Source organism: Eleutherodactylus coqui, chromosome 2, assembly GCF_035609145.1.
Source record: "Eleutherodactylus coqui strain aEleCoq1 chromosome 2, aEleCoq1.hap1, whole genome shotgun sequence".
Classification (NCBI taxonomy): Eukaryota; Metazoa; Chordata; class Amphibia; order Anura; family Eleutherodactylidae; genus Eleutherodactylus; species Eleutherodactylus coqui.
The window spans coordinates 50,013,017-50,037,129 of NC_089838.1; the positions used below are offsets into that span (position 1 = coordinate 50,013,017).

At 47.5% G+C, this 24,113-nt stretch overlaps 1 protein-coding gene and 1 long non-coding RNA gene across 2 annotated transcripts; one reads left to right on the forward strand and one right to left on the reverse strand.

The window, feature by feature from the left end:
• Positions 1 to 5,601: 5,601 nt before the first annotated feature.
• On the forward strand, positions 5,602 to 10,129 carry LOC136611345 (E3 ubiquitin/ISG15 ligase TRIM25-like). Its single transcript, XM_066590870.1, has one exon. It carries the CDS (start codon positions 5,626 to 5,628, stop codon positions 7,615 to 7,617), a length of 1,992 nt encoding a protein of 663 aa, XP_066446967.1. The 5' UTR covers positions 5,602 to 5,625; the 3' UTR covers positions 7,618 to 10,129.
• An 11,029-nt stretch (positions 10,130 to 21,158) lies between these two features.
• LOC136611346 (uncharacterized) lies at positions 21,159 to 22,895 on the reverse strand. Its single transcript, XR_010790253.1, has 4 exons — positions 22,844 to 22,895; positions 22,459 to 22,566; positions 22,093 to 22,266; positions 21,159 to 21,633 (listed from the first exon to the last, which is right to left on the reverse strand). It is a non-coding gene; the product is annotated as an uncharacterized lncRNA (long non-coding RNA).
• Positions 22,896 to 24,113: the final 1,218 nt, after the last annotated feature.

The following is a 24,113-nucleotide window of genomic DNA, read 5'->3' on the forward strand; positions in this document are numbered from 1 at the left end:
TCTGTGTGACTGCGATCGGCTGGGATGGAAGCGGCTGCAGTGTCGGGCTGCACAGTGCTACGCCAGTCGGGGAAGGAAGGGACCCGCGTGGTTTCACTGGAGCCGCCGCCATCTTAAGTCTTCTCCCACCGCCTGAACTTGGAGCGCCGAGAAATCGCTCCATGGCTCCTTTTCTGCCGCTCGGTGTAGCCGTTCTTGTGTCTGCTGCGGTCTTCTTTCCCATCCTGTCCTGGATAGGTGAAATTTGCCGCTCGGTGGAGGCTAATGACCCAGGGAAAGGTAGGTGAAGCGGAAGCCCGTCTCTGATGCATACTATCCGGACATCCGCAGGCCATGCCCCCTACATGACACTTTATCACCCACTTGGAAGGTCAGAGCTACTTGGAGATGTCTGTCTGGTACTCTCTTGTAGGCATCCGGGGCTTAATTAAAGGTCTCCTTCAATTTCCTCTGGGTTTCAGCTAACGCAGTCAGTCTGTGATCGACCGTCGGGACAGGATCACTTATCAGAAGGCCCGGAATAAAGACAGGATGTATCCTGCATTCCTTTTGAGGGGGCAGGTTCACTATAAAGTCCATAAATATAAATCCCCTTGGCCTGGATGGAACTAGAAGTGGTTGTCAGAAACCCAGAGAGCGAGTTTGTGGTGTCTTGTTCCGAGGACATAGTTCACAAGAGGTGACATACCTCTTCACATCCCTCCTGCAGTTGGGCCACCAGGGACAGAAGGAATAAAGCAAGAGTTTTAAAGTCTTTGTGACCCCAAGGTGACTGACAAGCTGGAATCATAGACTATTTTAAGGACTTTAAATCGACCAGCCTCGGGAACATACAGTTGGTGTTCTCACCTTCAAAGTCTATCTGTGAAAGAGAACTTCTCATCCTTTGTAGGACAAGTCAGGAATAGGTCTCTTTCGTATCATCCCTTAAACTTTGTTAGAAGGTCTTTAGAGTGCAGGATACCTAAAGAAAAATTTTTGGAGACAGAATTCTGTAGTCTGTTTGACCCCTCCTTAGGCTCTGAAAATATCCTAAACAAAGCTTTTATCTGGCCGTTTCCAGAACAGGGGTGGTAGGACACTATAAAATTGAACCAGGAGAAAAACTGTCCCAATAACCTTTTGGCAGTACGGAGAAATTCTAAGTTCTTATGGTCAGTGAGAACTATTACTGAATGGTGGACTCCTTTCAAGAGGTTCCTCTGTTCGGTGAAAGCCACCTTGATAGCCAGAAGCTCCTTGCTCCCGACGTCATAGTTTTTTTCTGCGGGTGTTAAAGTGTAGGACAGAAATGCACAAGGATGTAGTTGCATCTTATCTCTGACTCGTTGTGACAGAATAGCTCCCAGTGCGGAGTCAGAGGCATTCATCTCAACAACAAAAGGCAATTCTGGTCTTTGGTGGATCAGTACTAGATCAAACTAGTCTGCAATGCTCCTCTAAATTATCAGAGAAGAAAAGGATGTCATTGACATACGCCCCTACTATAGATGAGCGAGCATACTCGCTAAGGCACACTACTCGAGCGAGTAGTGCCTCATTCGAGTACCTGCCCGCTCGTCTCTAAAGATTCTCCCCCACCGCTCCCTGCCCCCTGCTGGCAGCGGAATCTTTAGAGACGAGCAGGCAGGTACTGGAATAAGGCACTACTCACTCGAGTAGTTTGCCTTAGCGAGTATGCTCGCTCATCTCTAGCCCCTACGAAATGATCTAACAGGTCTTGAAATACTCCCTGTAATCGATGTATGGTTGCAGGGTTGAGTCACTCTTTTACACAAAAAATATGAGCGCCGTCGCCTGGGGAGAAGAAGGTTGAACAAACCCCCTTTTTTTGTCTAGGTATTCTTGGAGTACCTTCAACTCTGGTTCTAAGGTTGTAGATCCGCCCCAAATGGAATAGAAGCACTGGGGAGAAACTCCACTGGGCAATTATAGGGCCAATGAGGTGGCAGCTGGTCAGCTTTCTTCTTGCTGTTGACATCACTGAACATCTGGTATTGAATCAGTAACTTCTCAAGATCCTGTTGACCATCCTTGAGGTCTTGCACTGGTTTAGGGGTGGATAGTGCCATCTTGCAGTTCTCTTTACAGTACTCTGAAGGTAAGCCAATGGTCCTTGATTCCCAGTTGATAGAGGTAATATGAGTAGAGAAGCAGGGAATTCCGAAAATCACCGGAAATTTAGGGGACGAGATGAGCTGAAAGCTGATCGTTTCTTGGTGGTCAGGTTTCATGCAGAGCTCCAGTTCAATTGTCTCCTGTGTAACTGGTGCCAAGGACAAGGATGACCTACCCATGGTTTCCATATCAATTGGTATGGGCTTAAGGGCTCCCATACACTGGCGTTTTTTTAACGCTGCAATATCGGAGCGTTTTTTTTACGCGATTGTCAATGACAAAGCACAAACTTGCGATGCATTTTTAACATTAGATAGTCTCTTTGACAAAACGCAGCGATATTCCAGTGTTAAAAAAACACAAGTGGGTAAGAGCCGATCTGGTTGCAATGTTTTTATCAAGAGCGAATCTTAAATCCATGAAGTTTCCTCCTGCTCCTGAATCCAACATAGCTGAGCACTGTATCTTATGGTTTCCCATTAAAATCTCTATTGGGAGGACAAAATGGTGGATCGGGGGAAGGGTTTTTACACCGTCTCGAACTACCGGTGCAAAGATCTGTTTGGTAGCATCCCCTTATTTTGTGACTGCTGGATTGGTCATGGTCTTGACATTGGCTAGGACGAGAGTTCTTTGAAATTTATTTGGACAGTTTAAGGCATAATGTCCCCAGTTTCCACAATAAAGGCAAAGATTTTCAGCATGGTGCCTTTCTTTTTCAGTGGTGGAAAGGGGTTTGCAGATGAGATCGATCTGCATTGTTTCTGGGGCAGCTTCAGTGCTCTGCTTTAGACTCGACGTGGATTGACTAAAGCAGTAAGGGGTGTTGGTACCCAAATCCCGCAGTCTCTTTTTCCTGCTTATTGGAAAGTCTCTGGTCAACTCGGATGCACAGCTGAATGAAATCTTCCATGTTATCAGAAGTCTCAACTCTAGCAAGTTCATCCTTTACCCACTCAGATAATCCCTGACGGAATTGTACTGTTGTGCAGCTGGATTCCACGTGGTATAATTCACCCAGAGACGAAATTCCACCGTATACTCTGCAATGGAACGTCGCCCTTGTCATAGATTATGCTACCTCCCTTTGGCCATGGCACAGTGGTTCGCATCATCAAAGATTTGACCCATAGCGGTCGTGAAGTCATAGAGGCTATCAAGATTACTGTTAATCTCTACATATGGTGAGGCCCAAGTGAGCGCCTCATCAGTGAGGAGGTTGACAATTAAAAATACCTTTTTCCGGTCACTGGTAAAAAAGGTGGGCTGCATCTAAAAAAAAATTTGGTATTGATTTAGGAAGCTTTGCTATTGACAATGATCTTCCGCAAATTTTGCTGGCAGTGGCTTGCAGACATCCAAGCCTGAATGATGCAAATCCAACAGTTGTTTCTGTAAAGTAATTATCTCCTTATGTTGATCTAGCACCAGTCTTTGTAATCCAAGAAACCTTTCCTGGTAGGAGGCACAGAGTTTTTAGAGCTCTGTCACTTGTTTCCACAGGGTGGTCACTACGGGATTCATTTTGGGCGTGATTATTTTGTAGCGGTTTCAGGCACTAGGGTAGAGTCTCAGGTGTAGTAGCCATAGGTCTGGAGAGTAGTCAGGGAAGAGCCAGGAGTCAGCAACAGAAGGTCTTAGTTCGCCATACAGATAGAGGAGGCGGGTAGCATAGTCAGAAGGGAAGCCAGGGGTCAGCAACGGGAGGTCTCAGTTGAATAGCAGAGCAGCAGGCAGAAGTAGAGCTTGATTAATACTTGGAGCACAATAATCACACGCTGGATCTGGGGCAGTGTCAGGCTTTTACAGAAAGTCCCAATTAGTGGCAGAACAGGGAGACAGGAAGTGGATTTAAGAGGAGCAGGGACAATACTAGGATCAGCAGAAGAGCTTGTCCAGCAAGCTGGATAGCTCAGTGGGGAGAGAAACCACCTGAAGCACAGTAGGTCCCAGGTTCGAGTCCTGATAAATAGTTTTAATTCCCAAACCAGGAAAGAATCCAGGGAACTGTGGCTTATGCTGGTTATCTCCCTTCTCAACAACTCCAAAATCCTTGCTAAATTATTGCCAATATATATTATCCCTCAATCACACCTCATTGGTGTGCTGCTGTGGAACACTAGGCAAAGAAGTCACCCTCATTTTTTACATGTAGTGACTGTTGCATAGTTTGGCGTGGCTCTGGAGTGAAGCACCCTTGTCTATCGACCAGACTGAATCTTGATTCACCCATCTCACCGGATCAAAATCCGCACTAGAATGTTCATTGTGGAAAATGTGGATTTTGACATGGAAGTGTTGGCAGAATTAAACCAATTTCAAATTCATGTTAAAATCAGCATGTTAGCAAAATGTTCTAGTAGGTCTGAAAGTACTCTAACAGCTGATATCTCGGTTAGAAGCTCGGCATCAGCCTTTCTGATACACATGAATCCCACCCTTTAGGCCGCCTGCAGACGGGCGGAAGTTCCACCCCTGGAAGCTGCCATTGGATTGCGTTAACCACGGCATGCTTCTTTCTGTGCGGAGCTCGCAGAGCCCCACACAGAAACGTCACTCACCGGCTGCCGACTCCGCTCTGCGCATGCGCCGGCTGCCCGGCAGCCGACACATGAAAGGGCCGGGGCCGTGGAAGCAGGTGAGTGTCACGCTGTTCTCTGCAGACGCTCGGGTCGACTCCCGCTGTGAGAATTCTCGCAGCCAGATCCGACCCGGCCGTCTGCAGGCCGCCTTAGGCCTCATGTCCAAGGGGAAAATTAGGCCCGCTACGGATTCTCCATGGAGAATCCGTAGCGGGTCCCTCCTGCCCCGCGGACATGAGGGCTGAAAATAAGAATTACTCACCGCACCAGATCTTCCCTTCTTCGTGGCCTGATCTTCTCTCCGTCGCAGCCGGATCTTCTTTCTTCGGCCCGGCGGATGTGCTCGGCACGCCGGCTGCGTGCATGCCCTGGGCACATCCACTGGGCCGAAGAAAGAAGATCTGGCCGCGAAGAAGGGAAGACCCGTACCGTCCGGAGCAGGTGAGTTTAATTCAGCTGCGGGTCTCCCGCGGATCCGGACGGCTTCCATAGTCTTCAATAGAAGTCTGCGGGAGCCGTCCCTGCGGGAGACCCGCACTAAAATGGAGCATGTCCGGTTTTTTTCTGCACGCGGGACCCGCGCCTGCAGGGAAAAATGACACCCGCAGGTATTTAACTACCTGCGGGTATCTAATGCATCCCTATGGGGCACGGATCCGCGTGCAGGAAAAATGCTCCGGATTTTAATTCTTATTTTCCCCGTGGACATGAAGCCTTAGTGTGCTTTTACACATACCTGAATATTCCACAAGTCTACTAGGCATGTTAGACAGTGAAATGTTCCAGTATCTGTGAAAGAAATCTTACAGCTGGTATATCTCAAGTTACAAGCCCGGCCTCGCCCTTTCTGATAAGTATGAATCCCACCCACTGCTCTCTGAGCCTTACACACTTTTACTTTCATTTCTTCCTTCTGCTGTCAGCAATGGCGTCTGCTAATCTCAGAACGGAGCTGGAATGTTCCATCTGTCTGCACATTTATACAGATCCTGTAACCCTGAGATGTGGACACAACTTCTGCCGGGTCTGTATTGATCAGTTCCTGAATACACAGAACGGCTCTGGAGTTTATTCCTGTCCTGAATGTAGAGAAGAGTTCCAGAAGCGGCCTGAGCTAAGGAGAAACATAACGCTGTGTAATGTAGTAGAGAACTTCCTATCTACTCAGCCACATCAGAAGGAGATCACCGAGATCCGCTGCACTTACTGTGTGGACTCTCCTGTACCTGCTGTTAAATCCTGTCTGTTGTGTGAAGCTTCACTGTGTAATAAACACCTGAAAGTTCACAGCAAGTCAGCAGAACACGTCCTCACTGAGCCCAGAACTTCAGTGGAGAGCAGAAAATGTTCTGTCCATCAGAAGATCCTTGAATATTACTGCACTGAGGACGCTGCTTGTATCTGTGTGTCCTGCTGTCTGATTGGACAACACCAGGGACATAAGATGGAGTCTCTAGATGAGGCCTCTGAGAAGAAAAAGGAGAAACTGAGAAATTTTCTGCAGAAACTGACCAGAAGGAGAGAGAAAACTGAGGAAAGAGTCCAAAGTCTAGAGAAACGGAGGACAAAAGCTCAAGAAAAATCATCTGTAGAAGTAGAGCGAGTCACTGCCCTTTTTATAGACATCAGGAGACGGCTGGATGACCTGGAGAAGAGGGAACTGAATGAGATATCCAGGCAGGAAGAACGGGTGTCACTGTCACTGACTGATGTGATCCAGAAACTGGAAGTAAAGAAGGACGAGCTGTCCAGGAAGATGAGACACATTGAGGAGCTGTGTAACATGACTGATCCACTGACTGTCTTACAAGAGCCAGACACAGGTGACTTGTGTGATCCTGACGAGGACATAGGAGGACATGATGTAGGTAGTAAGGACATGAGGGGACATGATGGAGGTGACGAGGACACAGTGGGACATAATGAAGGTGATGATGTCACAGAGGGACATAATGGAGGTGATGAGGTCATAAGGGGACATGATGGACGTGATGAGGACACAGGAGGACATAATGGATGTGATGAGGACACAGAAGGACTTTATAGACCTGAGGAGGACACAGGAAGATATGATGGAGGTGATGAGGACACAGGGGGACATGATAAGACACATGATGTAGATGTAATTACACGGATGTTACATGCAGGTTTTTCTGATTTAATGGCATATCTACAGACCATCTCATCTGTGAAACCAAAGGCAATGTGGCCACAACCCCATAGCGTCCGATCTCCACCAAGTCATACACAGGATTTACCTCTATCGGGTACAAAATATGGGGGTGATGATGTAATAGTCAGGAATAGGGATGTTCGGGGGGAGGTAACGGCTACAGCATGGGGTGGGATCTATGGGAAGGATCCTGCAGACATATTATTGGATGTAAACACAGCTGGTAATAAGACTCTTATATCAGACAATCGAAAAACTGTAACCTGGACAGAAATATCACAAAATCGTCTAGAAACATCAGAGAGATTCCAGTATCATCAGGTGATGAGCAGGAGGGGATTTACTTCAGGAAAACATTCCTGGGATTTGGAGATCGGCAGATCAGGGGTGTGGAGGGTGGGGATGTGTTACCCCAGTATAGACAGGAGGGGGCATCAGTCAGTCATTGGTGGTAATAACAAGTCCTGGGGTTTATGTGGAGGTCGGGGGTATAATGATAATCAGTATGCAGTGATACATGACAATGAATTGCTTCGGTTGCCTCACCAGATCTCCAGTGATAGAGTGAGGATCTGTCTGGATTATGAGGCTGGGCGGCTGTCCTTTTACAAGCTGTGTGTCCCCATCAGACACTTACACACCTTCACGGCCTCCTTCACCGAGCCCCTTCATGCTGTGTTAAGAGTGTGGAGAGGTTACATAAACATATCAGGGAATAGCAGCTGTGAGGAGCCATCATCATAGAAGAAATCTACCCAGAGACTAGTGACATCACAGGGAGCAGAATCTGATTGGTGAAGGATTCAGCCAATTGAATGCAGCAGTGGAAGGAGCTATAGCGGAGCGCCTTGTTTTGCTTTTCATTTGTGTTCCTCCTGTAGAGAGCTGTGATTGATTATCTATCCTATAGGTCAGAAAACACTTGTTCCTATTGGCTGTGATGTACTTGGGGTGGACAAGATGCCGACTGTACAGCAGGGGTGTCAAACTCATTTTCACCAAGGGCTACATCAGCCATATGGCTGCCTTAAAAGTGTCAATTGTAATTGTATAATAAGGGCTCTTTTACATGGGCATATTTGCTCAGTACATTACGCATGAAATTATTGCGCGCCTAATACGCAGTGAATAGAATCCATTGATGGGTTTGTTCACATGAGCGTATATTTTACGCAGTGTGCAAACGTGTGAAAAAATATGTGACATGACCTATTTTGGTTCATATTACGCATCGCAATATGCCCTTGAATAATAATAAAAATGATAAATTTTATTTGTATAGCGCCAACTTATTCCGCAGCCACTTGAAGTGAATGGGCGGGCACAAATACGCATTGACTATGCAGGAAACCTCTGCATTCACTGCATATTTGCGCACCTTTTCAATGAGCCTGTCTGCATGCTTTTTTGCGTGTATTTGTGCACATAAAAACATTCTGAAGCTGCCAAAAATGTGGGTGTGATTTTTGGCTGCACAAAAACGCAGCATATTTTTACGACCTAAATGCACTTACGCCCGTGTGAACAAGCCCCAATTCTGACCTCCATAGTGGTCCAAGTAGCAATAATTACCCACATAGTGGCTGCAGTAGTAATAGTGACCCCCATTATTGTCCCACTAGGAATGGGAACCCCCATAATGGTCCCATTAGTAATTAAAGGGGTTGTCTCGCGGCAGCAAGTGGGGTTATACACTTCTGTATGGCCATATTAATGCACTTTGTAATATACATCGTGCATTAAATATGAGCCATACAGAAGTTATTCACTTACCTGCTCCGTTGCTGGCGTCCCCATCTCCATGGCTCCGTCTAATTCTGATGTCTTCTGGCGTTTTTAGACGTGCTTGCGCAGTCCGTGCTTCTGCCTGGTGAATGGGGCCGCTCGTGCTGGAGAGCTGGTCACTGCGTCGTCATCGTAGCTCCGCCCCGCCACGTGTGCCGATTCCAGCCAATCAGGAGGCTGGAATCGGCAATGGACCGCACAGAGCCCATGGTGCACCATGGGAGAAGACCCGCGGTGCACCATAGGAGAAAACCGCAGTGCATCCCTGGGAAAGGACCGGTGGCCATCTTAGGGAGAAGATTTTTATAACTTCATATTTCGTCAGATCGGTGAGTAGCAAGCGGTTTAAAAACCGCTTTAAATTGCTATTTTATGCCAGGGGGGTGACAGGGGGAATGGGCTAATGTAAAATTTTGATGTTTGCCGCGAGACAACCCCTTTAAGACTCCCATAATGGTCCCAGTAGTAAAAGTGACCCCCATATTGCCCCAAGTAGTAGCAATTAACCAAATTTATAATAATGACTCCCATAGTGGCCCCAATAGTGGCAATGATCTCCATAATGGTCACAGTAGTTGTAGTGGCCCTAGTATTGATAGTGTCCCACACAATGTACTTGTAGAAATAGTGACCCCTATAGTGGTCCCAGTAAAAATAGTGACTCCTATATTGGTTTTGTAGTGACCTGGAGAATAGTCACACTTATTTGTTCTGTCACACCTGTCTATGTGCTTCCAGGAGGCATAGAAGGTGCTGTACGTCGGAGAAACCTAGTTTCCCCCTTCTTCCTAAGCTAGAAGCTTAGATCTGGCAGTTGCTGGTTGCCTATTGGCTATTTGTCATGCCTCCACTGGTTGGTGGGAGAGCCCAGGGCGGGAAACACTCCATGGAGCCAGTATGTAAAGGGTGAGGAGAGCAGAAAGTGCAAGAAGAGAGAGGAAGTGGAGGAAGAGTTAGCAGTCATCGTGAGGAGAGTCTGCAGTGAATTGTTGCTGTCGGAGGTTGTGTGTCGAGTGCAGCAGAGCGGACAGTGATTATCAAGCCGTCAGGGAAGCGAGGTCCTTTCCGCACCCAGAGCTTTACCAGCAGTGAGAAGAAAGGACTTTGGAGGTCATCTGTCCACTAAACAGTAAGTTAAAACTAACCCGGTGAACTCAAAGCCAGGAGTAGTTCAGAGGCCTTCTAAATTTACAACCCAACACCTGCATTCTACACTTCCAGTAAGCCCATTAGGTCACCAGGACAGTGGGGAATCATTACTGAGTAACCTCTAGGAACATAAAGAGAGAACATTGAAGAAAGTGTATGTTATTTCATGTTTATCGTGGTCATCAAAAGCATCATTGTCAACCCTGCTATATCTTCTATATTGCTGCAGTACTGTGGAAATGTAAACTTTGTTGTTTGGAAAGCTTTAGTAAAACTACGTGCTCCAGATTTACTACAAAAAGCTAACTGGACTCGTCTCAAATTATTTTACCATCGTCTACCAGAGTTCAGATTGGAGTACTGGCGTCACCCTTGACAAAACCACTATTCAGTTTAAACATTTTTATACGTCCTTTGTGCCACTGTGCAACAGCTAGGTAGAGCACTGTTGCCGCCACAGACAGGAGAGATTGCAGAGCCACCCGTGACAACCATCTTGCAATCCCGGTGGTCTCTCCCAGTTTGGCACGCTCCGATCGGCAATTCCAGTAGTAATAGTGAGCCCAGTAGTAATAGTGTCCCCCATAGTAGTCCCAGCAGTGGTAGTGACCCCCCTTAGTAGCCCCAGAGATGCCTCCCGCCCAGAGGCCAATAGCAACTCCGGTATTGGCCTCTGGTCAGGCAGAATCCCTATAAGCTTTACACTCACACCACCTGCAGCTCTAGTCCGGCAGCGGAGTGCAGACTCTGTGACCACTGACATCTCACCTTGGCTCAGAGGTCAAGGGTCAGAGACTTTGCACTGCTCCGCCAGACTGGATCTGCAGGCGGGATGAGTAGAGCCAATGCCCGTCGGGATACACTGGGGTCAGAGCAAAAAAGACTACTCCAACTTCTGCGTAGCGGCCGGCACTAGTAATTGCAAGCACAGCTCCTATTGAAATCCGTGAGAGCTGCGCTTGTAATTGTAGACACAGCTGCCATTGATTTAAAAGAGTTGCGCCTGCTATTATAAGTGCACCCACTCCAATCCCAGTGCATCCTGGCTGGAACTGCCTGGATAACCTCTTTATTAAGCACGGGCCACATAATAACATAAGCCATCGAGCTAGATTCAGCCCGCAGGCCTTGTGTTTGTCATCTGTGCTGTAAAGTGTAAATATGCTGGAACTTGTAGTTCATGGCATCACTGATAACACTATAGAGTGTTTCCGAAGGAAAGTTCACTGCTTAGGCCGAGCTTACATGGGTGTATTGTCATTGTACGTTGCACGAGCAACACGCGATGCCAATATCATGTGGGTTTTTTCCACACATGTATTACTTGCACGGAAAAAAAAAGGTGACATGTCATATCATGGTGCATATTATGTGTACGCCAAGATATGTATGGAGATTGGCGTTATGCAGGAAGTATGTATGTCAGTGTGTACTTGCTGCATGATCACGTGCGAGATACGTGCATGGTCCGCAGGTAGACATGATCGTGTGAGTCTGTGACTCCAAGCAGAACATGACAGATGGTCTATGACCAGAGCAACATTCGGTTTTATTCATGCGCGAGAACATTGTATGTAAATTTTTCCCACAAAACGCATCAATATCACAGAAAATAATCGCAGGGCAACAAGTGCGGCACTAGTCCGATTTTCTTCAATCGATATTGCACTTGCCCATGTAAATAAACCGTAAGACTGTTATCCACATCAGGCCTGAACTGCACTTCATTCGAGTGCAATGTGCCGCAGGTAATAAAAGGCGCGCAACTCCTAATAAATGTGGCACATCTGAGCCGAGCAAAAAAAACCTGAAAATTACATTTCTGCTTCTATGACTAGGTAGAGGTTACTACTAAAATTTGCACCATTTTCTGAATTTACTGATGTTAAACCTGTCAGAGATTTGTTGGCAATGCCCCCTTCCACACCGCCCAGTTCTCAATATTGTTAAAGGGGTATTCCCATTTTGGCTTTTCAAAGCTGAGATAGGACATTGCTGCTATACTTACCGGCCACCTGACAGGAGCCTATGGAGACAGCCGAGCATTGCAGCCCAGCGCTGTATCCGCAGCTCCCATTAAAGGAGATGTCTCACGCCGAAACGTGTTTTTTTTTTTTTTAATAGCCCCCCCCGTTCGGCGCGAGACAAACCCGATGCAGACGTTTAAAAAAAAAACATATAGTACTTACCCGAATCCCCACGGTCCGGCGTCTTCATACTTACCTTCTGAAGATGGCCGCCGGGATCTTCACCCTCGGTGGACCGCAGGGCTTCTGTGCGGTCCATTGCCGATTCAAGCCTCCTGATTGGCTGGAATCGGCACGTGACGGGGCGGAGCTACACGGAAGCGCTCTCCTGCACGAGCTGCCCCATTGAGAAAAGAAGAAGACCGGACTGCGCAAGCGCGTCTAAAATCGCCAGAAGAGGCGATTTTAGACGGATCCATGGAGACCAGGACGCTAGCAACGGAACAGGTAAGTGAAATAACTTCTGTATGGCTCATATTTAATGCACGATGTATATTACAAAGTGCATTAATATGGCCATACAGAAGTATATAACCCCACTTGCTTTCATGAGACATCTCCTTTAAAGTGAATAGGAGCTACGGAAACCGTGTTACATTGTAGCTTCCGGAGCTCTGAGTCACTTCAGTGAGAGCTACAGAAGCAGCGCTGGGCTGAAGCGCTCAGCGTTTTCCAATACGTGGTTGAAAACAAAGGGACAAGTTTTCTCATCTTAGCTATGAGAAGCCGAGGTGGGAGTATCTCTTTAAGTGCCAACAAAAGTTGCAAATTTTTATGTGACATTGGCGTGCACCCAAATGGGGTTAATCACTCCATGACTAGAATAAAGTCAGAAATTGTTGTCAGCAACAAGTAAAGATCTTGAACATTGTGAGGAGCTGAAGCACAAAGGTGTTAAATTACTTAGACCAGCATCTTACATCACGTCTTTAATGTACGTTCAGCATATACATTAAACATACTTGAAAAAACATATATTAATGGACCCATTTTAAACACACGTCCACGTGCAGCAGCAGTATCTCTTCTCCGCCCGCTCAGTGTGCGGGTTCTGCCATCCATGTACTATAAATACTGGGTTATTACAAATAATCTCTCCTATGTGAGACCCCCAGTACTCTGTTTAATGACACTCAGATACAGAAATTTGCGCAACATCAAAAATGTTTTTCTCCTCAGAGGTGATCAATGTTACTGGACACACATGAAGCTTGTAGTCACGTTCCTGCCATACACATTGTTGCCGATTATACAATGGCTTCTGGGATGCTACAGCTCATGGTGGGTGGTAGACTCTAATCACAAGGCGTAAGGTCCAGGGAACGTTGCCGCTCACTTCTGACCTCATTGTGACATTAGGGAGGGATTTCCTGTTCCAGCTGCAGCATTAGCCATATCTGTAGTGTCCAGGTACAAAATGCCCAGCATTGTTTCCTCATGGAAGAAGAAGGCGCCGTACACTTTCCTGCAGGTTGTAGCACAAAACACATTCACCGTGGGGAGTCGGGTATATCCTCCACGTAGGCAGGTGGGTTTCCCATCCCCAACATTCTGACGTTACGTTTTTTTGCTTGAAAGGTGGAAGACGGCTTCATCACTAAAGACTCCATGAAACCATTGTTTTCCATTTGAGTTCTTATACTCTTGCAGAAATCCATGCTTTGTCGGGATTTATTGTTAATATGTATGATTTTGGTGAAATAAAACCCGATGATAAAAAAAAGACTTCATGGCATCTATATAGTATTCTTTCTTGTAAATGGGGACGGCCCGCTATCTGTCGGCTCAGGTCTACGCGTTCTAGTGAGGCAGGAAGCTGCACCACAGTCAGCACATCTACTAGCTGCAAAACTGCGTAGTAACTTCAGGCTGTGACTAGAACTGATTTTTAGTAGGTTCTAGAAAATGCAGTTTTTACCCCCATCCAGGTTAATGTAGAACAACACACCCCAGGGCCCCATAGCAGAACTTTGATGACTCCTTAAAATACAAAAACTTTATTGAAGACTTAGTAAAATACAGATGTGCACATGATTAAAAATTGTCTACACATCTCAGCTCAAGGAAGTGCAACAACCAGAAGGTGGACTGAACACTCTGAGTGGCTTCTAAGATGCAGCCTAAAAGTTGCGTCATAGTGACAATGAGTATAGCTATCTCTATAAACTCTTGTGTGCAAGTTGAGAGAGAAAATAGAATTTGGCTATACAATTAAAAAATTGTGACGCCAGTGCCTGAGGATGGATGAATTTCATCTGTTAAAGTAATCTCTGGAAAGATAACTTGTGATACTGATGAATTATATAGAGAGAGAGACTGACTGGACTGGATACCTCTAACCTAACTAACAGTCTATGTACTAACCCGACACACGAGCAGAAACTCCAGTACTTCCTCAGCAGGAGGATAGGCTGATTTTCTGGATTCGGAATAGACCTGTTCTGCGTCTTTCCAGCTGTAGGGTAGAAGCAATGGTGAAAAGTACAGTTGTGCAGGATTACAGAATCTCTTCATCCCCATAAAAAAGATTCCCACCATCAAGCACACTGCGGAGTTGATGATCCAGGAAGTTTTCTGACTACATGGAATACCATTGAGCTCAAGAAATACCCCCCAAGAAGTGCTGGGTTTGCAGCAAGCATGGGAGGAGAAGGGATACCCGGTTTTTATTGCCCCATGTACCCATCCCTACTAAGCCTCCATAATTACCTCTGTAAATACCCCGCTGTGCATACAAACATAAAATTAGGGCCGCAATGGGTATGTTTCTGAACACAGGACAAACAGGGGCATCAATTTTGGGGTGCAAATCCTCATTTTCATGAGCACTATAGAAAAGAAACGCTATCTTTATAATGACATATTTGCAAAAATGCTGCCATGCTACCGCTGTAACAGGCCAGCATTTACATGTCATAATGTAAGCCTATGAAGAATACTAACTCTCAGCCTAACCCTGCAGCGCTGGCACAAATCAATCCAGACGCTGCAGCGTGTGTGCTCCGTCCCGGCAGCCATTTCAGCCATGCATCCCAGACGGCTGCATCTGTGGTCAGTGATGCTCCCGGGAAGCAGAGTAACTTTGCTTTGGCCGCACTGCTCGCGAGGGAGCGCTGTACTTGAACAGTGAGGGTGGTTCCGCCTTCTTGGGCGCCACCGGGGAAGGCACTTGCAGCTGGGGGTGCGCGGCTGCAGTGGCGGTGGCCACTATATGGCTTTTCTATAAATCTTTTGACCCATTCCAGGACCTGCAACTGAACAAGCTGTGCAGCCAATCAGGTAGAGGGGGCGTCACCCCCCTGTAAATCTTGGAATTCCTGGTGGTGTCAAGATACAATAATACAGGGGGAGAGACAGTGACCAAGCTGTGAAGCGGCTTTACCGCTCACATAGGCACCATCTTCAGGGACTCCAGAGCGGAAGGGGGAGACACAGTGAGACAGCTGTCAAGCAGCTTTACCGCTCCCATCGCCGCTGGTTTAGGCGACTGCAAAGGGCCGGGTGGAGAGACACTGACAGGCAGCAGAGCAGGGACACTGAAGCAGGAAGCCGACACCGCTGGGACTATGACAGGGAGCCAATTGAGTGGCGTGCAGCTGCCTAACACACTGTGGGTCACTGACATGGCAGGGCACCTCAACCTCTCATACACTGCATTGTAGGACCTTAAACTTGGCTGCCAATCGGGAGCTAGGGGTGTGAGAGGGGCGTTTCTCCTGTCAAACCCCTAGCTTCCGGTGGTGTCAAGATACAATAATACCGGAGAAGAGTTCCCTGCTGTCCCCATCTCAGCACCCACCACCACGAAGTCACTTGTTCCAACTCCAAAGTGATGTGGAGGAATCCCAGGCACAGATCCACCTGCTACTGATGGGGAAGAAAACTCCAAAAGACGGCTGATGGTGAGTTTATGCTACACCCGCACACCTCACAAGCCACTATGCCTGCAACAAACAAAAGAGAGCTTAGCCTGACTGTTCAGCGGTACTTGCATCGACCATCACAACATCCTCACAGAGTGGAGAGTCCTCACCATCTCCTTCCACTAGCCCAGTAAAGCTGAAAGCTCGTACATTCTCCACTTCACCCACACGTAAAGGGGACATTTCACTATAAGATATTTTAGCTAACAATCAGGCTAATAAAAACTACCCATATATTTACTACTCTAAGGCCTCATGTCCACGGGGTTAAAATCCACAGCGTTTTCCCCGCACACGGATCCGCGGCCCATAGGGATGCATTGGACACCCGCAGGTAGTTAAATACCTGTGGATGTCATTCTTCCCTTCAGGCGGGGATCCGCATGCGGGAAAAAATCCGGACATGCTCCATTTTAGTGCGGGTTTCCCGCGGGGACGGCTCCCGCAGGCTTCTATTGAAGCCTATGGAAGCCGTCCAGGTCCGCGGAACACCTGTACTATAATTAAAACTCACCTGCTCCGGGCGATGCAGATCTTCCTTCCTTCCCGGCCGGATCTTCTTTCTTCGGCCCGGCGGATGTGCCCGACGCATGCGCGCGGCACACTGCCGGCGTGCCGAACACATCCGCCGGGCAGAAGAAAGAAGATCCGTCCGGGAAGGAAGGAAGAACCGCAGCGTCCGGAGAGGTGAGTTTATTCAAACACTCCATAGATTTTCACTTAATCCAGAAAAAAGAGCCGACGATAAAGGGAGATAGATTTGTAGCCCCAGTCTTTAAGATCAGCAATACCATACACTGGCGTATGGTGAGGGGAAGCAGGGGTCGCAATGGCGACCCGGCCCTTGAGCTGAGGGGGCCCAGGGGACCGGCACTATCGGCCGCATGATGGCTGAGAAGGGAGAGGGGAGTAGGGAGAGGAGAGAGACGGGAGGCAGCGCCGCAGGTTGGCACTCGCAGAGGGGAGGGCTGTTACAACTGGAGTCGGCAGCCAATTACGGGCTGCAGACTCCCATGGCGCGCGGCCCTCCCACTAATAGGCTGCAGCTGTGAGTGGTCACAGCTGCAGTCTATCAGTCTCTGCCGGCCAGCGATTACCAGGGGGAGGGGCTAGTGCGGCTCTACTCACCCCGGAGGCATATTTGGAATTTCAGCAGCACTTAAGCAGCGCTACTGAATAGAGCCACCTGATTGGCTCTTCGGCATCACGTGACTACACTGCGTGCACGCGGATTGCCTTAAGCAGCCGTGCACTACACACTACACTTAAGCAGCCGTGCACAGACCCCCCTTTGCAGATGTGCACGAGTGCTACTTCACGAGACCCGCGGGGGGTTAGGTTTAGGGTTGGCATGGCTCATCGTGCACGGCTGCTTAAGTGTAGTGTGTAGTGCACGGCTGCTTAAAGGGGTTGTCCCGCGCCGAAACGTTTTTTTTTTTTTTCAATAGCCCCCCCGTTCGGCGCGAGACAAACCCGATGCAGGGGTTTAAAAAAAAAAAACGGATAGTGCTTACCTGAATCCCCGCGCTCCGGTGACTTCTTACTTACCTTGTGAAGATGGCCGCCGGGATCTTCACCCTCGGTGGACCGCAGGTCTTCTGTGCGGTCCATTGCCGATTCCAGCCTCCTGATTGGCTGGAATCGGCACACGTGACGGGGCGGAGCTACGAGGAGCCGCTCTCCGGCACGAGCGGCCCCATTCAGAAGAAAGAAGACCGGACTGCGCAAGCGCGTCTAATCGGGCGATTAGACGCTGAAAATTAGACGGCACCATGGAGACGGGGACGCCAGCAACGGAACAGGTAAGTGAATAACTTCTGTATGGCTCATAATTAATCCACAATGTACATTACAAAGTGCATTAATATGGCCATACAGAAGTGTATACCCCAACTTTGTTTCGCGGGACAACCCCTTTAAGGCAATCCGCATGCACGCAGTGTAGTCACGTGGTGCCGAAGAGCCAATCAGTTGGCTCTATTCAGCAGCGCTGCTTAAGTGCCGCTGAAATTCCAAATATGCCCTCCGGAGGCATATTACCACTTTCAGCCGCAGTTCTCCGGCGCGGCCGATTCAGCCAATCAGCTGGCTGGAATCGGCACCACGTGACTTAGCATTGTGCCCGCGCATTGCCGTGCACGATGAGCTGTGCCCGCGCGTCACGTGAGCTGTGACGTCACAGAGCCTTGCATTTGCCCGCGGATTCTGACCACTATTCATCTACAGAGGAAGCAAGCTGATGGTTGGACGCCTTTTTCCCAATTTACAAGATGGGAGAGTAAGATTTGTGCGCTACGTGTGGTGAGTACGCACCTGAGATTTGCGCGCTGTGCGCTACGTGTGGAGACGCGGTCACCTGAGATTTGCGCGCAACGTGTGGAGACGCGGTCACCTGAGATTTGCGCGCTGTGCGCTACGTGTGGAGACGCCGTCACCTGAGATTTGTGCGCTACGTGTAGAGACGCCGTCACCTGAGATTTGCGCGCTGTGCGCTACGTGTGGAGACGCGGTCACCTGAGATTTGTGCGCTACGTGTGGAGACTCGTTCACCTGAGATTTGTGCGCTACGTGTGGAGACGCGGTCACCTGAGATTTGCGCGCTGTGCGCTACGTGTGGAGACGCGGTCATCTGAGATTTGTGCGCTACGTGTGGAGATGCGGTCACCTGAGATTTGTGCGCTGTGCGCTACGTGTGGAGACGCGGTCACCTGAGATTTGTGCGCTGTGCGCTACGTGTGGAGACGCTGTCACCTGAGATTTGTGCGCTGTGCGCTACGTGTGGAGACGCGGTCACCTGAGATTTTACGTGTGGAGACGCGGTCACCTGAGATTTGTGCGCCGTGCGCTACGTGTGTAGACGCGGTCACCCGAGATTTGTTCGCCTTATTGCAAAATTACGTGTGTAGAGGATCCTGACGTTTGGACGCGTTTCGAGAAGAATTTCGCTTCGCTTGGACACCATCTGACATCACTCAGCGAGGTAAGCTGCTGCATCTGCCAAAATTTTCATCGCGTGCATCTGCTGATGTGTGCATATTTGGCGCATATTTGCAGGTTTTCGCTTGCATCTGCTGATATGCGCATATTTGCAGGTTTTCTCCTGCATCACCTGATATGTGCATATCTGCAGGTTTTTGCTTGCATGTGGTGATGTGCTCTCCGTTTTCCATAGGACGACTCTTGTGGAGAGGAACCTGACATTTGGCTGTGTTTTGTACAACGTACGGAACCGGAGATTGGCGTTTTAGGTGCTGATCTCGCATTTGCCCCCCGCCTTTTGGAGAGGACGACTGTTCTGGAGAGGAATTTTACTTCGCTAGGACACCATCTGACGTCACTCGGCGAGGTAAGCTGCTGCATCTGCCAAATTTTTCATTGCTTGCATCTACTCATATGTGCCTACATGTATGCATGTATGTATGCGTGCATATATGTATGCATGTATGTATGCGTGCGTGCGTGTATGTGTGCGTGCATGTATGTATGCGTGCATGTATGTGTGCGTGCGTGTATGTGTGCGTGTATGCGTGCGTGTATGTATGTATGCGTGCGTGCGTGTATGCGTGCATACGTGCGTGCGTGTATGCGTGCATACGTGCGTGCGTGCATACGTGCGTGCATACGTGCGTGCATGTGTGCGTGCATACGTGCGTGCATGTGTGCGTGCATACGTGCGTGCATACGTGCGTGCGTACGTGCATGCGTGCGTGCGTGCATGCGTGCGTGCATGCGTGCGTGCGTGCGTGCATGTATGCGTGCATGTATGTAAAATTCTTCTGACCTGGTTGGGGGAGTAGTGGTCATTGTAAGTGGGTTGAGCGGATCTAGGAATCAGTAATACTGGTGGGATGTGACTGTTAACCTGCTGATTTCTCGTCATTTCCTGCAGATCTGACGTCCTTGAGAACGGGAAGGCTGGCAGACAGTGAAGAGACCCTCGACGTTCAGCAATCTTGAAACCCTTCGTTTTATGAACTGTTTTTTTCCCAGTGACTCCCTTTTTTTGATACGCTTTTTCTTTAAAAGAATTATGACGGAGGATCCTGAAAAACTGCGCAATATTTTACTGCGATGCAGTAAACAGAAAAGACCCACAAACACAGCGGCCTTTTGTCTATATCACGGAATGAACCTTGGTGTAACATCCACACTAGCAATAAATGATAAAATCTGAATTGGGTGGAGTCTGTCTGGTTTTCACTATATGTTGCAGTTGGCGGTGTGCCCTGTCCTGCCCCTGATGCAGTTGGCGGTGTGCCCTGTCCTGCTCCTGATGCAGTTGGCGGTGTCTGTTATGTGGCATGTGTATGACTCCTGTTCTGTGGTGTGGCTCCTCGGATCTACTAGGGCCCAGTTCTTAAGATCGCTGGGCCGTCCTCTTACTGGGCTGATGTCCCCGCTTAGGTAGGGCCACTGTCATCCTCCCTGTAGCACAGGCTTGGTTGCCTGGATTCTGTGTGACTCTCCTGTGTGCGTGTATACTACTAGACTACCACTCCTTTGGTCACGATCGTGTGGGCCCTCTGCTTTATCTGCTCACACGATTGTAACAGTCTGTTCAGAAAGCCACTGACTACTCCTTTCTTTTAGGGCCCAGTGGTGCATACAGACATAACATTAGGGCCACAATGTGTATACTTGTGAACACAAGACAAAACAGGGGTATCCATTTCAGAGGTTCAATCCTCCTTTTGATGCGCAATATAGAAAAAAAAAAAGGTCTTGAAAAGGACATGTTTTCTAAAAATTAAATATTATTTGGTCCCCTAAATTGCATTAATTCCTAAAAATAAATGTGGGGTCAAAATACTCCTGACCCTCTCAGCGAATACATTAAGGGGTGCAGTTTTTAAAATGTGGTAATTTGTAAGGGTATCTATCATTATGACTAAGGATGAGCGAGTATACTCGCTAAGGCACTACTCGTTCAAGTAATGTGTCTTAGACGAGTATCTCCCTGCTCGTCCTTAAAGATTCGGGGGCCGCCACGGGGGAGAGCGGGGAGGAACGGAGGGGAGATCTCTCTCTCCCCTGCGACTCACCTGTCAGCCGCAGCGGTCCCCGAATCTTTATGGACGAGCAGGGAGATACTCGTCTAAGGCACATTACTTGAACGAGTAGTGCCTTAGCGAGTATACTCGCTCATCCTTAATTATGACACCTAGCAGCCTTTGCAAACTTGGATTGGTGTAGGAAAACTAAGTGTTCCTCAAAATTCAGAAAAGTAATGTTAAATTTGTACGTCTCCTAAATGGAAAAAATAAATTTACAAAAGTTTTAAACCGTGCATCCAGAATAAAGTGAACAGATGGAAATCTATATGTTCGCAGAGATTTGTACAGTATGTTTGCACTTATTTTATATATGACATTTGACAATGTGAAAAAATGAAAATTCAAAATTGTGCAAAGTAGCAATTTTAATAAATATACACAACTTTTAACAGTCCTTTTTTACTACCTAACAGAAGTACAACAAGGGGAAGAAAAAAATGTCACAGTCACTTGGATATGCAAAACCTTTATGGACTTATGATATGTCAAGTGACACATGTAAAGTTCCAAATTTTCGGTCTGTCACTAAGGCGCAAACAGGCTTGTTCTCTAAGGGGATAAATAGCTTAGTGTATAAACTTTGAACCGACTAACGAGGGACAGTGAGCAGCATCACATGCAACCTGACAATCTTCATCGTACTGCTCCATCAGATCCTGATCATGTATTTCCATAGCAGCTGATGGGCCATTTCCAGCTTTTAAGCGTCCCCCGGAGCCAACATCTGGGAACTTCTGGCTCTCTGGTGATTCAACTCTGTGGTCGCGAGCACCGGAAACGGTTACCACAGTGCAGTATTCTGACCAAAACGTATCAGCTGACCTATAACGAGGAAGAAAAAAAAAATTAACCCTGCCTGCAATTGGCTTAATTCCGTGGGTTTTCATAGTTATTGCACTGTCCCTGCTTTTCTTCACTCCTACTTTAATAGATAAAGACATCGTATTTGGACAATTGGTATGTTTCTCCGAAGGTTTGTTCAGTTAGTGGAAATTTGCTGCAGTATTGTGATGGAACCTGTACGTTTGCTAAAAAAAGGAATTAAATACTCAAATCTAATATAATGTCTTTTTCGGCCAATAAGACGAATTTAACACAGCAAGTGTGTGTGTGAGAGAGAGGGGGTGGCTGAGTAAGTGGGTGAGCATACATGCACGCACGCATACATACACGCACGCATACATACACGCACGCATACATACATGCATGCACACATACATGCATGCATGTACATATGAGCAGATGCAAGCAATGAAAAATTTGGCAGATGCAGCAGCTTACCTCGCCGAGTGACGTCAGGTGGTGTCCTAGCGAAGCGAAATTCCTCTCCAGAAGAGTCGTCCTCTCCAAAAGGCGGGGGGCAAATGTGAGATCAGCACCTAAAACGCCAATCTCCGGTTCCGTACGTTGTACAAAACGCAGCCAAATGTCAGGTTCCTCTCCACAAGAGTCGTCCTGTGGAAAACGGAGAGCATATCACCACATGCAAGCAAAAACCTGCAAATATGCACATATCAGGTGATGCAGGAGAAAACCTGCAAATATGCGCATATCAGCAGATGCAAGCGAAAACCTGCAAATATGCGCCAAATATGCACACATCAGCAGATGCACGCGATGAAAATTTTGGCAGATGCAGTAGCTTACCTCGCTGAGTGATGTCAGATGGTGTCCAAGCGAAGCGAAATTCTTCTCGAAACGCGTCCAAACGTCAGGATCCTCTCCACACGTAATTTTGCAATAAGGCGCACAAATCTCGGGTGACCGCGTCTACACACGTGACGCACAAATCTCAGGTGGCCGTGTCTTCACACGTACCGCACGGCGCACAAATCTTAGGTGACCACGTCTCCACACGTAAAATCTCAGGTGACCGCGTCTTCACACGTAGCGCACAAATCTCAGGTGACGGCGTCTCCACACGTAGCGCACAAATCTCAGGTGGCCGCGTCTCCACACATAGCGCACGAATCTCAGGTGACCGCGTCTCCACACGTAGCGCACAGCGCGCAAATCTCAGGTGGGTACTCACCACACGTAGCGCACAAATCTTACTCTCCCATCTTGTAAATTGGGAAAAAGGCATCTAACCATCAGCTTGCTTCCTCTGTAGATGAATAGTGGTCAGAATCCGCGGGCAAATGCAAGGCTCGGGGACGTCACAGCTCACGTGACGCGCGGGCACAGCTCATCGTGCACGGCAATGAGCGGGCACAATGCTAAGTCACGTGGTGCCGATTCCAGCCAGCTGATTGGCTGAATCGGCCGCGCCGGAGAACTGCGGCTGAAAGTGGTAATATGCCCTCCGGAGCGCTGAATGCACAGGACCTGAGGTAGGACCTGTGGCTGCAGATCACATGACCAGGCTCTGGTCATGTGACCAGCCTGGTCATGTGATCAAAGGACGGGGGACTTTCCATTACAGGCTGCCCAGAGACTGCTGCAGAGGTGAGTGTAGAGAAGGAATTGTAATTATATATGTATGGCTGGTATAAGTTATACCAGCTGTATATATATATATATATAATTATATACAGGAGATACACAGGTTACACCAGCATGGGACATACCACTATATACAGGGATACAGGGGGATATACATCCTGTATATAGTGATATGGAGCATGCTGGTGTAACCTGTGTATCTCCTGTATATAATTATATATGTGCAGCTGGTATTAGTTATACCTCTCCTGTATATAATTATATATGTACAGCTGGTATAACCTGGGTATCTCCTGTATATAATTATACATGTACAGCTGGTATAAGTTATACCTCTCCTGTATATAATTATATATGTACAGCTGCTATAACCTGGGTGTATACTGTATATAATTATATATGTACAGCTGCTATAACCTGGGTATATACTGTATATAATTATATATGTACAGCTAGCATGTTATACCTCTCATGTATATAGTTATATATGTACAGCTGGTATAACCTGGGTATATACTGTATATAATTATATATGTACAGCTAGTATAAGTTATACCTCTCCTGTTATATAATTATATATGTACAGCTGATATAGCCTGGGTATATACTGTGTATATATAATTATATATGTACAGCTGGTAAAGCCTGGGTATATACTGTATATATAATTATATATGTACAGCTAGTATAAGTTATACCTCTCCTGTTATATAATTATATATGTACAGCTAGTATAAGTTATACCTTTCCTGTTATATAATTATATATGTACAGCTAGTATAAGTTATACCTCTCCTGTTATACTAGCTGTACATATATAATTATATAACAGGAGAGGTATAACTTATACTAGCTGT

What these genes read in the sequence shown, in the direction of transcription:
- LOC136611345 (XM_066590870.1), top strand. Translation starts at nt 5,626, where the DNA reads ATGGCGTCTGCTAATCTCAGAACGGAGCTGGAATGTTCCATCTGTCTG.